We start from the raw sequence: 15,356 nt of genomic DNA, 5'->3' as shown, positions 1-15,356 counted from the left end.
TCCAAATATTCATGCCAAACATTCTAAATATTTACGGTTTTCGAGAAATTTACACATTTTAAGCCAATATTTCACCATTCATTCTTCATGGCACATTCAATATTTCTCATTTTCTTCCACATAATTCCTCCAATTCACCTTCTTTCACTTCCTAGATTAAAATTTCACATTTTCACTTTTAACATTGCGGTAAATTTTTGCAAAATTTCATTTTTCCCTTCTAATTTCTTCTAGTTTCCTTTTTTTTTTCCTTCTGAGTAATCCATCCACCTTACCCATTAACACGGCTAAAATCCTCGTTCCAGTGTTTATCATCAAATAAAGTTCCGAAATCCTTTGTAATAAACTGTAATGTAATTTAACATTCTACCAACATGGTTGTATATGCGGTAAATGTTATTGTTCAATCTATAGGTCATACAGCGCCTGTGTTCCAAATATGACACTCCTCCTTGATTTACCATCTCATAAGTTAGTTGTCAGCAGCGCTAAATGATAGCGCTTGAAAGCGAATGTCTCCTTGCCCAATTTACAACACATGCCACATTTCAGCCAGTATTTATTTATAAGATAAGATAAGATAAGATAATCCTTTATTATTCCCTCAATGGGGAAACTCCTATGTTAGCAGCAGTACACTTAACATATACACACACACACGCATGCGGGGAAGGGGGTAAAAGATTTTAAAGAAGTAGAAGGTATATATAATTAAAAAATATGGACAGTGTATACAAAATACACAATACACAATATGCAGTGGAGATAAAAAAAATATTAGATAAAAAAAATAGTGCAAGTGAAGAAAAAAATAAAATAAAATAAAAAACAGTGCAAAGAAAGCAGGTAAAAGAGTGTGAGGTAGACAGATATTGCACATAGTGATTGCACATATGGTTATTGCACGTTATTGCATGTTATTTTGTCCGTTAGCTACGGTGATCGGCCTGGTTGTACAGTCTGATGGCAGCAGGGAGGAAGGACCTGCGATGCCTCTCGGTGGTGCATCGTGGGTGACGAAGCCGGTCACTGATGGAGCTCTCCAGGGCTCTGACAGTCTCATGAAGGGGGTGGAAGACATTGTCCATGATGGAGGACAGCTTAGCCACCATCCTCCTCTCCCCCACCACCTCCACCCGGTCCAGACTGCAGCCCAGGACAGCGCCGGCTTTCTTCACCACCTTGTCCAGCCTCTTCCTCTCCGCTGCAGTGATGCCGCTGCTCCAGCAGACCACCCCATAAAAAATGGCGGACTCCACCACAGAGTCATAGAAGGTCCTCAGGAGGCCGTCCCTCACTCCGAAGGACCTCAGTCTGCGCAGCAGGTGGTGTCTGCTTTGGCCCTTCTTGTATAGGGCCTGAGTGTTAACAGTCCAGTCCAGTTTATTGTTCAGGTGAACACCCAGGAACTTGTAAGAGTCCACAATCTCTATGTCCGTTCCCTGGATGTTCACCGGCGAGGGGGAGACTTTGCGCCGGCGGAAGTCCACCACCAGCTCCTTTGTTTTCCCAGAGTTAATCTGGAGGCGGTTCCGCCGGCACCAGTCCACGAATCTGTGATTCAGTTCTCGGTACTCCGTCTCGTCTCCGTTGTTAATGAGACCGACGATGGCGGAGTCGTCTGAGAACTTCTGGAGGTGGCAGGTTGATGTGTGGTGGGTGAAGTCAGCTGTGTAGATGGTGAAGAGGAGGGGGGCCAGGACGGTCCCCTGTGGAGCTCCTGTGCTGCAGACCACCGTGTCAGACACACGGCCTCCTGTCCTCACAAACTGCGGTCTGTTTGTGAGGAAGTCCAGGACCCATGATGTCAGCTGCTGGCAGGCTCCAGCATGGTGCAGTTTATTCCCCAGCAGTTCTGGCTGGATGGTGTTGAAGGCACTGGAGAAATCATAAAACATGATCCTCACAGTGCTTCCAGCCCGCTCCAGGTGAGCCAGGGACCTCTGCATGAGGAAGATGACGGCGTCCTCAACCCCGATGCTCGGCCGGTAGGCGAACTGCAGGGGGTCGGCGGAGGAGCTCACCAGGGGGCGCAGGTGGTGGAGGACCAGCCTCTCCAGGGTCTTCGCCAGGTGGGATGTCAGGGCCACCGGCCGGTAGTGGTTGAAGTCACTGGGGCGAGATGACTTGGGCACTGGTACCACGCAGGACGTCTTCCACAGCTGTGGTACCCTGTGCAGCCTCAGGCTCATGTTGAATATGTGCTCCACGATCCCGCACAGTTGCCCGGAGCAGGATCTGAGCAGCCTGGAGGTGATGCCATCTGGACCCGTCGCCTTCTTCACCTTGAGCCTGGCCAGTCCTCTCTCCACCTGGGCTGTGGAGAGCACCATGCTGGGTGGGGGGGTGGTGGGTGGGGTGGGGTGGGTTGCAGGGGGGATGGTTGGTGGGTTCGGTGGAGTTGAGAATGGGCTGGGGGGTCTTGGAGGGGGTGTGGCAGGGGGCGGGGTTGAGGTGAGAGTCCTCGGAGCAGAAGAGGCTCCAGTCGGGGGAAGTTGCAGCAGGGCTGGGTGGGTGGGGGGAGGAGTGGATGTTTGTTCAAACCGGTTGAAGAACCGGTTCAGGTCATTCACCCACTCCTGATCCCTGTCCAGCGCAGGTCTGGAGTTGCTACGTCCTGAGATGGTGTTCAGGCTCCTCCAGACCCCGCTGACGTCGTCCCGCTGCAGTTGGTCTTCCATCCTCCTCCTGTAGTTGCTCTTCCCCTCCCTGATCTTCTTCCTCAAGTCCCTCTGCACCGTTTTCAGCAGGTCCCTGTCTCCCGATTTAAAGACCCTCCTTTTGTCCCTGAGCAGGTCTTTGATCTCAGGGGTGTATGTATTTATTTTCAATCCTCATGTTAGCTGGCATATGTCAGAATTAAAATGTAATTTTGCTTTTAATTTTAAGTCTTTCAAAATTGCTATATCCGTACTGCACCGAGATAAACTGTTAAATATATCTTTAAAAACAAACAAAAACAATCTATGCTCCTGCACAGACTCTTCAAAGTGGCACCCAAATGCCAGATTACAAATCAAACCTCCTCCTTCACTCTCACATTTTTTGATAGAACAGTCTACTTATCTAGACCAGTGGTCCCCAACCTTTTTTGCACCACGGACCGGTTACGTGTCAGAAATATTTTCGCGGACCGGCCTTTATATAAATAAATATATTTATATATTTATTATTTAAATATTTATATATATAAATAGGATGAAATAAAATGATACGACTGGCATAAAAACAAATATAAACCACATAAAAATAAAACGTTGAATTCGTGGGAGCACCGAGCTCTTTTCTCAGAAATGAGCCGTTCCCATCTAGGCGTAATCGGAGACAATGACACCCGAAGTGGTTACGGTTTGTCTTTAAATGCAGGATGCTTGGTCTCCATGTGCCGAAGCAGGTTTGAAGGCTTCATTGCCTCGTTAGCTAGCCTTTCGCCACATATGCGGAGTGAACTTGGCGCGTCAGAGTCACCTGTGGCGATAAATCCATATTTTAAGTAGGACTCCAGAAATGTTCTTTTAAATGCAGCTTTCCTTTTCTTAGAAGTCGTAGCCTCTTCTTCTTCAGTGTCCTCATTGGACGTTTTTCCCTTTCCGAAGAAGCTTTCCAAACTTCTCTGTTTCTTGCTCATTTTTGCTTGCCTCGCGGGCTTGACTGTGGTGACATGTCACGTGACCGAGACGAGCGCCCTGTGTCAAGAGTCCTTATTTTTCAGACGCACTGACAGATGTAATTGGGAGAGATTCGCCAAATTTTTTATATTTTTCGAAATAAATTCTTACTCATTTTTGCTAGCTTTGCGGGCTCGACTGGGGAAACATGTCACGTGACCGGGACGAGCGTCTTAATCTGAATGAATTGATCGTCAATGGAAAAAAAAAAAAAAGATTTTTTTTTTTTTTTTCCTGTGCGGCTCCGCGGCCCGGTACCAAGTGACCCACGGACCGGTACCGGTCCGCGGCCCGGTGGTTGGGGACCACTGATCTAGACACTGTCATCACATACTAAATAATGACCTGCAAATTAAATATAATGTTGTTGCTGTGGTCCCTCAAAATATGTGACTAGAATTTGGACAATTATTAACCCCCATCAATTGATCAATTATCTCCTCACTAAATTCCTAGCCTGTTAACCTATCTGCATAAAGAAGACATTTACAATGCAGGGGATAAGAGAATAACAAGGAACACCTGAACCCTAACCCCAGAACACAAGGAAAACCTTAACAATAAACAAAATAAACCCAACCCACAATCAGAACCAGATAAACTAGGACCATTACATATGTGGACCGACACAGTACTCCAAATATTTCCTCATTAAACTTTTAGCCTTTTTGTGTAGAGCACCATTGATTTCTAATCATTGACCTAAGTTTATCCTTAATTTAATCCCAATCACGAATGCCCCCTACTTCATACTTTACTTGGTGTTCTTTTAATAAAAAGACTCTCACTTTTTTTTTTAGGGCTCGGCACTCTCCTCGTTGGACCAGTTTCTGCCCACAACCCTCAGATTATTCTATAATTTCTAATTTTTACATTTAACAATGCAAATCTGATAAACCATTGTCTAGCACACCGTTTTCGTGCACCATTTTAGCCCAAGTCCATCATTTATAACGAACTGGTACACAAAGACAAACCGATAACACACGGGCCCACAACATAGACATGACAATCTTCCCAGCCGATAACAAGTGGGTGGAGGGGCAGTTGAAGTGCGGAGAGCCTCGCCACCACCACGTCACACAATGCGACCCCCCACCTCTGTCCAAAATATGCATTTGTGCCCACCTGACCGTTTGGCCCAAACTTTAGAGCCGCACCCTTTTGAAAACAAAAATGGTTACAGTTTAACCCCACCACACAATGGGATATAACCTTCATGCTAATTATAGTATATACATTCTTTATAAAATTCTTGTTAAGCCATTTTTCTGACTCCAACTCACATGCCAAATAAAAAAAAATCAACAATTTTATACAAATCAACTTATTGTTCTTCATGAACCACAAATCATCACTTCCACCCAATGAACAGCAGCACCACAACTAATCACTCACTTCTCCAGCTGCGTCGCTGTCCCATCTGACAGCCAAGCCTGCTTTCCACACAATATCAACATAGACACACTTCAACAATTATGTAGCGACCTGGTGAACCCAGTTACCCTTTGCCCTAGACAACAATATAAGTCTCTAAGGTCGCACTATTGAGGTCGCCAGGCATCCATCCTGCTATATCAGCGATGCCTTCACCTTTTTTTTTTTCACGAGTCCCTGACTCGTATTGGTGGCCTGGCCGATCCAATCGACCCCGACCTTAGGCAACAGTATAAGTTCCTAAGTGTCTACTATTGAGGCCACTCTGGTGTCCATATGCTAGTCACTGGCATCCCACAAGTTCCAGCAGTGTGAGCGCCCTTTGCTGATCAGACAAAGTCCTCACCACCTTTCTCTTTTCAAAAAGAAATCATCCATACAATCATAAATGTATATACAACCACCATTCCTGAACACAGAGCTAAAATTATTAATGTTTAATTTTACTCTGCTTTCACTCCACAATATTGCTGAACTGGGAGATTTTATTGAAAAAAAAAAAGGTTCCCCCTTACCTTTTGTGCCGATCGGACTGCAATATTGTTGAGCAAGAGCGGAGAAGGAAGAATCCTTCCTGGAGCATGCACTTTCCCTTCTGAAGAAATCACGTCGGGGTCACCATTTGTTGGATTGTGTCCACAATTTAGGGAGCGCGCTAGCTGCGCCTCACGGCAAAAGCCATTGCCAATCACCTGTTATCCAATTTACTCACTGCGTGCTCGTTTGATTTCTTCAGATTTAGGAAAATGCTAAGACACTGAAGCAGAAATTAGACTTACACAGGTTGGTTGAACTCAATCACAATTCTTGTTAAGAAAGCTCTGTTTTCAGGAAAGTACAATACAGCGCTGGGCCTTTCGCGCGACCATGCTCAAGAGCAGAAAGTCTCCATTCAGAAAAGGCAACGTTCAAGGTTCTTTGGTCAGCTTATATTCAGTTGCACATGCCGGTGTGGGCCGAGTTTGATGGGTGATGAGTCTTTGGGGTGGGGCAAGTTCACAGTAGAGTTTGATTCCATGGGAGTGGCTGCTGGTTCGGTGAGAGCTGGTTCCGTGGGGTTGGGTGCTGATTATGGGCGATTCGATGTGTGTGGGGGCTGTTGTTTTCCTTTCCGTCTTTCAGCCTTGACGATCATCTTTGGCCGGGTTCTTGGCTGTCTCCCTCTGGCACCTGCTGGTTTTATCTCCAAGTGACCTTCCTGTAAACATTCTCCTCCATTCTTGCACATACACTGTCGCACCTCATCCATTCATCATTCTTTTAATTTTGTCATTTTGTACGGAATTATGTGAGCTTTTGGCTGTGACATCATCAATTTATTAATGTTCCCTGACTATGCAAAGTTTGTACTCACCACTTACCATGTTTTTGTTTGTTTGTTCTTTTGATACTCCATGTATCTTGTTTAAAAAAGGCACATTACTTAAATGTTTGTTACTTTGCGAATCATATGCCACAAAGTGCGCGGCCATGTCTAATGTCAGTCTGTTACTTTGCGAATCATATGCCACAAAGTGCGCGGTCATGTCTAATGTCAGTCTGTTACTTTGCGAATCATATGCCACAAAGTGCGCGGTCATGTCTAATGTCTACTATTAGGGACTTAGGGATAAGGACTTCCTCAATAGGGGAACGTCACAATGGATAAAGCGATGGGGCAAAGAAGGCCAAGCTAACAGCCATCACGTCATCATATTCTTAGTTTAATCATGCTTTCAACCATATCTTTTCTTTGTTGGGCAAAATATTTCCCTCTGTCCAGAACGTTCAGTAGTAATCGAAAACTGGCGTCTAGCATTAGTCAAAACATAAGATACAATCAAGTACTGAACATTTTTAGACGACCTTGGCAGTGTCCGTGATTTAGAAAATCATCAGGCATGCATTAAACAGTTCCTTAAGGGTCATTAAGCTATTCAGGCAATATATCAAAAAACATTTGTTATTTCAAAGTGCTCAGAAATACACATCAGATCATAAAGTTATAAAAACCTTTGTCATTACCCCCTATCAAAAATGTCTAGTTATGTCTTCTTTATTGATTTGGTGTGTAGGTATAATTATATGCTTAAAATATTTCTTTTATTGCGTTAATATGTGAATATACTTGTCTGCTTATGTACTTTATTCAATGAGGTTTGAGCATATCTGTTTTTGTAGCTAGGCAGGACTTTTTGTATTTCGACCCCATTCCTTCAAATACTAATTGACAGCTAACAGCTCATTCTACTATGCTTACAGTTGACAGACAAGTCAAAGCTTTTATTAGGTTGCTCCACCATCCAGGACAGGACCAAAACAGGCTATCCTTACAAAGAAACAAAATTACGTTGAGCAAGTAGTATCTCTGTGTATACCCCTGATGAATTTAAGATGGATCTTTGTTTGAAATGAACAAGCATTGAGACCATTTGCAATAAGGTGACATAAGCGACCATCTATCCTAGCACAAATAAGGAGTATCTTTGAACACCAGGACCTGGCTGCAAATACTGAGGCTGTGCTGTCCTACATCAAGTTCTGCGTGGGGAACGTCACAATGGATAAATGCTTCTGAATTGTCCCCAACTAGAAGCAGCCAGCCAGGTCAGGATGCTCCTCAAAGACTGTGACACCACCTTCAAATCAGACAATAAAGACAATACAGAACTATACAGTGCCACCAGAACCAACTTGAAACTTGAAAAGGGGTATCATAAAAGCAGGACTTCAAAACTAAAGTAGAGGATCAGGTCACCAACCACAGCCCACGGCAGATGCGGCAGGGCATCCAGAAGATCACCAACTTCAGGGACCAGAACACCATGGCTGTGGACTGAAGCGCCCAGCTGACAGAGGAGCTAAACACCTTCTTTGCACCCTTTGAGATCCCGACCCCTGAATCACCAGCCATATCCCATCAACCTCGCACTAACACCCACCAAGTGCCTGAAGCGACTGGTCCTGAAGCATATCCAAGCCTGCATTCCCCCCTCCTTTGATCCCCACCAGTTTGCCTATAGGGCAAATAAATCCACAGCCATAGCCATCACTTTTCACACCGCAGTGAGCCACCGGGAGCACCGTGAGAGCTACGTCAGGATGCGCTTCATTGACTACGGCTTGGCCGTCAACACAATCATCTCTGACATCCTGGTTAGCATGCTGTCTAACCTTGGACTTTCCCCTCTCACCTGCATCTAGATAAAGGACTTCCTCACTAACCAGACACAAGGATTGAAACTCAGTCCCCACCTCTCTACCATCAGAACACTCAACACGGGCTTCACACAACGGTGTGTGCTGAGGCCCCTCCTTTACAACCTCTACACCTCCGACTGTAAATCAGCTGACAACAGTAACATCATTATGAAGTTTGCAGACAACACGGCAGTGGTGGGGTTGATCTCGAGAGGAGACGAGTAAGCCGACAGAAACGAGGCCCCGCAGCTGTCTGAGTGGTGTGCATCAAACCTGACACTAAACACCACTAAGACAAAGGAGATCATCCTGGACTTTAGGAGGTCCAGAACATATCAGCCTCCTCTCACTAATAATGGCGACTCACTAAAGCAGGGGTGGTAAGCTAATTTTTGTCGTGGGCCGCATCAAAGTGAAAGTTTCCTTCGGAGGGCCATTATGACTGTCAAAGCCTTATATTGTATACAGTATAGGCTACACAACAAACTGATGAATAATTAGATTTAAAATCAGAGAGTAGTAAAAAATGTTATCTTATATATGTTAATATTTAAAAAAAAGAACGGAAATAAAAATCGCTAGCAATAACTATTTTTTAAAAGTGAACTAATTTTTTTTAAATTTAGTATGACACATGAAGTCGATGTACAATTTGTCTTCGTGGGCCACAATAAATGATGTGGCGGGCCATGTCTGGCCCCCGGGCCTTGAGTTTGACACCTGTGTATTAGGGCATTCCAGAGTCGAGGGGCGAGTGTCTGGAAGGCCTGGTCTCCCGTCATGCACTAGAGAGAGTTTCATCCTTTACCTTCCTGGGCACCACCATCTCAGGTGACCTGTCCTGTTGGCCAACACCAAGGCTGTCCTCAAGAAGGCACCACAGCGTCTCCACTTTCTGAGAGTGCTCAGAAAAAACAACATCAACCAGAAGCTACTGCAAATCTGCTATCGAGCTTCTATCGAGATCATCATGCCATGCTGTACCTCAGTGTGGTTCTAACACTGCACCGTAACAGAGTGAAAGAAGCTCCAGAGAGTAGTCGAGACAGCACAGAAGGTCTTGGGATGCCCCCTCCCTCAGTGACGTACACTCAACCCGCTGCTTCAGCATAGCGCAGTCCATCATCATAGACACCACTCATCCCTCCCACCACCTGTTTTGCATGCTGCCCTCTGGCAGACACTACATGTGCATCGAATCCAGGACCAACAGACTCAGGGCAGCTTCTTCCCAAAAGCCATCATCACCCTAAATACACACATGCACCGGCCACCAAACACACACAAACCTCTCACTGTATGAACTCTGTCTACTCAGTTTACACTATTTATATTATTTATATTTATACTATTTATATTCATTTATACCAGGAACCAGCACCTTGTAAAGCAGCCTGCGATTTTGTTGTACCTCCTGTCAGTCTGTTGTTGTACAATGACAATGAAAGGTTCTATTCTATTCTATTCTAAAATCAGTCCTCATATATGTTGCTTCACCGTTTAAATTACCGTTTTTTTCCGTGTATAATACGCAAAATTTAACTAATTTATTGTCCTAAAATCTGGGGTGCGCATTATACATGGGTACAATTTTTTTTTTTATTTTATTTATTTATTTATTTTTTTTTAATCAGGGTACTGGTACGAGTATTGATTTATGTATTGTTCTCTTCTTGTCATGTTGTGAAAGAATGTGGGTTGAATAAATACCGAAAGAAAAATAGTGTGTTTGTACTGTGCTCTGGTCATTTCGTCAAAGAAGGGATAATAGTCCTCTTCTCTTCTTGACTGACAATGAATGTGATAGTTTAATACAATCAGCAAATAACAAAATGCGTATTACAGGTAATATTTTATTTCACAACACTTTGCCTTGTTCCTTTCGTCTCTGCTGTTCACTTCAAACACGCTCCATACGAACGCAGTGCTCTCGTATCAGACGCTTGCTCGATCACCTGCTCGTTTGCTGTCACAATGTACCCTACACAAATCCGAAACATTTGTTGCGGCTCCGAGTCACGACGAGGGGCAAGTTTTGGTTTCCAAGGGTGTTTCTATTCCTCTTCAACGTCTCTCCCATACAGAGCCGCCTTTTTCACATGTCCGCACGTCACTTTCCTCTCTTTTCATCTGATCGCGGTGGTGCCTTTAGGGGCAGTCGGAGAAATCAACGCCAACAAAAAAAAAACATCCAGCCTAGTTAAGACCATACCAAAGACTATAAAAATGGGACCCATTGCCTCCCTGCGTGTGTGACGATCATTGGGACTTAAAAAAAAAATAAATAAATAAAATAAAAAAAAATTGGGTGCGTATTATACATGGGTACAGGCTTTTTTCCAGCATCAACATGCCATTTTTAGGGTGCGTATTATACATGGGGGCGTATTATACACGGAAAAAAACGGTAAGTCTCACTCATGCGAGTAAACACGTCTTCCCCCTGTCTTTTCTTTAATTTGTCTCTAACTTAATGTTTTGCTTATATCTTCACTATATATTGCCTTTTAGTCTATTTGAATAGCTGAGTTGTGGCCCTGACCCGAAGCATTTCATTGTCGAAATAATGCCACATTGTTTTAAAGACATTCATTTCCAGGACTTTTTTGACCATTCCAGGAGGGATTCCTACATAATTACAGTTTTAAATCAGCACAATGTGAATAGATTGCCTTGGATATATTTGTATCAGTTGAGTAAATTCAAACTTTTTCCCAGTATACTCTTCCCAGAACATAGACAATAAACTGCGTTGCAATTTTGTGTTTTTGGCAGACACAAAGAATTGGTATTTCAGCGTCCTCATCTTCGAAGACTCATTTGACACATGATTAACTATACAATGACCAGTAGTAACACATTTCGGATTCACTGTTTGTATGCTTTGCAGAAGGTAATCTCTTCCGCTTGGGTGTGTGTGTGTGTGTGTGTGTATTGTTCAGAAATTGCAGTGAAGGATTATTTCCAAGAGGGGTTGCAGTGGAGTGTCATCAAGTAGATGCATGGTCCATTGTTTGTCGGCTTTGTCAATTTTTTGGCATTTTAGCGCCAAGCCCTAAATTGTTCTTCTTCTGGCAGTAAAGTTAAGGTTAGTTAGAAGGCATGCAGCAGCTATTGTGACTGGCTATTCTTGGCTATTTGTGACTTCAGTTAGAACTTTTAGAAAATACACTACCGTTCAAAACTTTGGGGTCACCCAGACAATTTAGTGTTTTCCATGAAAACTAACAGAATTGCACAAGGGTTTTCTAATCATCCATTAGCCTTCTAACACAATTAAAAAAACAAATAGACCATTAGAGCACGAGAGGGATGGTTGCTGGAAATGGGCGTTTAAGCATTATTGATTATTGAAAAACACAGACTAGCATTGCCCAGTGGTAGAGTGATTGTCTCCCAACCCAGAGGTTGAGGGTTTGGTCCCTAGCCATTGTGACCATGTAATAGTGTCCTTGAGCAAGACACTGAATCCCGAGTTGCTCCTGATGTTATCAACAGAAGGTGAATAAGATAGCAGTGTGAAGCGCTTTGAATACCAAAAGTAGAAAACTGTGTACAAGTACAACTCATTTTCTGTTTTACCATTTACTATTTCAGTCACTCTATGGAAAAATGTACGACATACTCGAACGACTTACTTTGTCTCACGTCATTTGGAAGAGACAATAAACAGTCTTGTTAAAAAATTGAAATGCGTCCAGTTCAGAATAATGAAATGTAAGTAGAAGAGAAACAGAGCACGACATATTTTCATATAAATGTGCAGATATCATTCTTTTCCTGACAATTGATAGATAATAATAGAAAGAGGAATGGCAGAGACATTTTTCCATTATCCCCACAACTGGCCTATAAATCATCAAATACTGTCAATATATACATTATATTTGATCTCTACCTGACTTTATAGAGGTTTGCTTGTACAAAATGGGTGCAAACAAGATTGTTTCTATCAGGTCTCCGCTCCTCGCCGTTTCCTCGTAGCCCCACGTGTCACATTGTTGTCATGGTGTCCGTTTGCGCGTCTATGCACTCGCCCCTCCTTGCCTGTGTCCTACCAGTAATCATTGTAATCGCCGTCACCTGCTCCTCATTACCCGTCTTGTACTTAGTAAGTCCTGTCTGCGTGTCACTCCTTGTCGGATCGTCCTGTTAGTCTGTTCCTGTTAGCACTGTTAGTTCCTGTTTGCCCGCCCTGTTTGTCCTGCCCGTTTATCCCTTGTTCCCCATTCACTTCGTCTTCGTCTTCACACGTCTGGTTCCCGTCTGTTTCGGCTGCCCGTACGTTGCTATGTTCTCCTGCCTGTTTGTTTCCCTTGTCCTGTCCTCCACCACCCGTTTCCCTTCAATAAACCCTGGTCCAAGCTACATTTGGTCGCCCTGCTCCATTTCTATCAACCGACAAAGTGGCGAGTTCCTTTTGCGGTCTCTTTGAGGAGTATTATGCAAATAGATTAATTTAGCACATGCAATGTGATTCGTCAAACCTGAGATGAATCACAATGACTGATTTTGCACATTTAAATACTGCATTTGAAAGGCAGGTTTAAAAAAAAAAGAAAAATGCAAAATGTGCAGCAAAATGAGAGGGGATGGGAAGAACAGATTTTTACTGCTTATATAATGTAAACATTTTTATATTCCAGAAACAAAAACAATTACCGTCTATTCAGAAAGGCAACTTTTGAGCTACTGTATGATTTATGACCTGCGCTCATGAACAAGGACTCATGCCTATGACAAAACTCCTTTTAAAAATGCATTTCAGTGCTTCTCGTCTATTGTGGGTTATCCTCATGAGGGTCGTGGGCATGCTGGAGCGTCTCTCAGCTGACTGGGCAGCTAGCGGAGTACACCCTGAACAGGTTGCCAGCCACTCAAAAGGCACACATAGACATAGACAAACAAACCTGGAGTACCCGGAGGAAATCCATGCAGGCACAGGGTGAACATGCAAACTTCAGAAAAGAATCAGTATGAGGCGATTTGCTAACCAGTGCTCCACCGTGCCACCCCAACAGAAGAAAACAGATATTGTGGAAGGAAGGAAGGAAGGACGGACGGGCGGGCGGGCGGGCGGGCGGGCGGACGGACGGACGGACGGAAGGAAGGAAGGAAGGACAAAGCAGTTATAAATTTCATCCTTCTGTAATAACTAGATTCAAAAAGGAGGGAAAAGTTAAAAATTCAGTGAACACCCTTGATCTCCAGACTACACAGTTTCCACATACGTACCCCATGTTAATAAAATTGGTTATCCAAAAAGTAGGCCCACATGATAATAAACATAATAATCTTGTAACAAAGATTAACATATACACCCTTATGAACATATAAATTATGAGACAAAAAACACAACATTCCAAGGGAAAAAAAACTCAAAGTCAAGACACAATTTCATTGCAACATGCAAGGTAACGCAACCAAGTGTTCACAAGTTCATCTGGCTATTATGTGTCTCATTCAATCAGTCGTGAGTGTTATTTCTTCCCCCCAACTACCAACCACTTCTGGAAAGTGCTTCGTTTTTGTGATTATCATTTTCTTGTTTGCTTGTTTTTTTTGTGGTTACCTTTTTTTAGTTTGTTTAGCTTGTGTTTTTGTGGTTTTTGTGTGTTTGTGACTACTTTTTTCTTATTTATTTATTTTTTGTTGGTTTTTGTTTTTTCTGTGTTTTCAATCACCTTTTTCTTGTTTGTTTAGTTATATGTTTTTGAGATGTGCACTTCACGACCACCGTACAGGCCAGTTTTTAATTGTGTATTCATTTTCAACTATATTTAGCTGTTTCAAATGTTGTGTCAAAATCTTCCAAATCTAACATTTGTATTTTCAATTAAAAATGTTATGTTCCACTTAAAAGTCATGGATGTAACTCCAAAGTTAAATCTGTTCCAATCAAAAAGATTAAAACTGTGTTGATTTTCTTAACTGTGACTGGCTGGTGACCAGTTTTGGGGTGTAAACCGATGTCAGCTGGGATAGGCTCCAGCACCCCCTGCGACCCTGAACAGGATAAGCGGCCTTGAGAATGGATGGCTGGATTGAAATTCTTAACCCAATTAATTTTCCTTGCTTATTTTGCTCTCTCCCACTCCCAAAACCAGAAATGTATGCGTTTCAACCCCAACGCCACAGTCTGGGTTGCCAAGCAGCGGATCCTGTGCACACTCAATCAGAGCCTGAAGGATGTGCTCAACTATGGCGTTTTCCAGCCTGCCAATGGTGGAAGAGATGGCAAGTTTCTGGATGAAGAACATTACCTCAGAGAGTACCCTCAGCCAATCAGTAAAGGTGTTCCGTGTTTGGAGGTACACAACCATTAAAATGATTTAGTTACAATTACATTAGTAAGGAGTAAATATACAATACACACATTGTGTAGCTTTGGCTGAAGACTACACGTGTAATAAATGTGGATTAGGGTTCGGGTGGTCTCCAAGTACCCACTTCACATGTGCTTCTGTTATATCAAACTGCGAGTGAGCGTGCCTCATTGAAAGGAAATAAAAGAATCCGTTTTGACTGGCTATGATTGAAGTCCATTGTGACCACTCCCACAGCAGCGCAGCACTCCCTCTCACAGATTCCCCAACCTGCACTCGTCGGCGGGTCTAACCTGCCTGCGTGCAGATACGCCACACGCTGTGTCGTATTTACACCAGTCATGAAAATAGAGCCTTAATCATTAGTGGGCACAAGCTGAAAACACGTTATAAAAGAGCCACCGCATGTACGACTCAGTTTTATCATTTGATAATTTTCCTCTAATTAATGCATTCCAGTGTTTCACTGAGTTGCTAGCATCAACACTAATGGTAAATTGCTGTAGGGCCAAAATTGCGAGCTCTTACATTAGAATAGAATGTTAACAATTGACAAAATCTTAGTAGATTTCTTTGCCCACTAGACCTAGTAACTGACATGACTATACGCATCTCTCACATGTAAATATTTTGTATGAAAAAGAGCATTTACTAACTTAAATTATGGTATCATTAAATTATCAGGCATTGTACATATTCACATATAACACATCGGGAAAACCTCAAACCTTCTTTTGTCACGGAT

The 15,356-nt window shown here is 43.1% G+C and overlaps 1 protein-coding gene across 1 annotated transcript in view; it reads left to right on the top strand.

Annotated features, from left to right (window-relative positions):
- shank2b (SH3 and multiple ankyrin repeat domains 2b) overlaps positions 1–15,356 on the top strand; it is a 252,715-nt gene that overhangs the window by 10,641 nt on the left and 226,718 nt on the right. The window contains exon 2 of the mRNA XM_037247312.1: positions 14,393–14,596. Coding sequence (XP_037103207.1) covers positions 14,393–14,596 — 204 coding nt within the window. The remainder of the gene's footprint in view (positions 1–14,392; positions 14,597–15,356) is intronic.

The sequence above is a fragment of the Syngnathus acus genome, chromosome 3 (assembly GCF_901709675.1).
Source record: "Syngnathus acus chromosome 3, fSynAcu1.2, whole genome shotgun sequence".
NCBI classification, from domain to species: domain Eukaryota; kingdom Metazoa; phylum Chordata; class Actinopteri; order Syngnathiformes; family Syngnathidae; genus Syngnathus; species Syngnathus acus.
The sequence above is the reverse complement of the archived record's forward strand: the minus strand, read 5'-3'. Positions and strand labels throughout refer to the sequence as shown.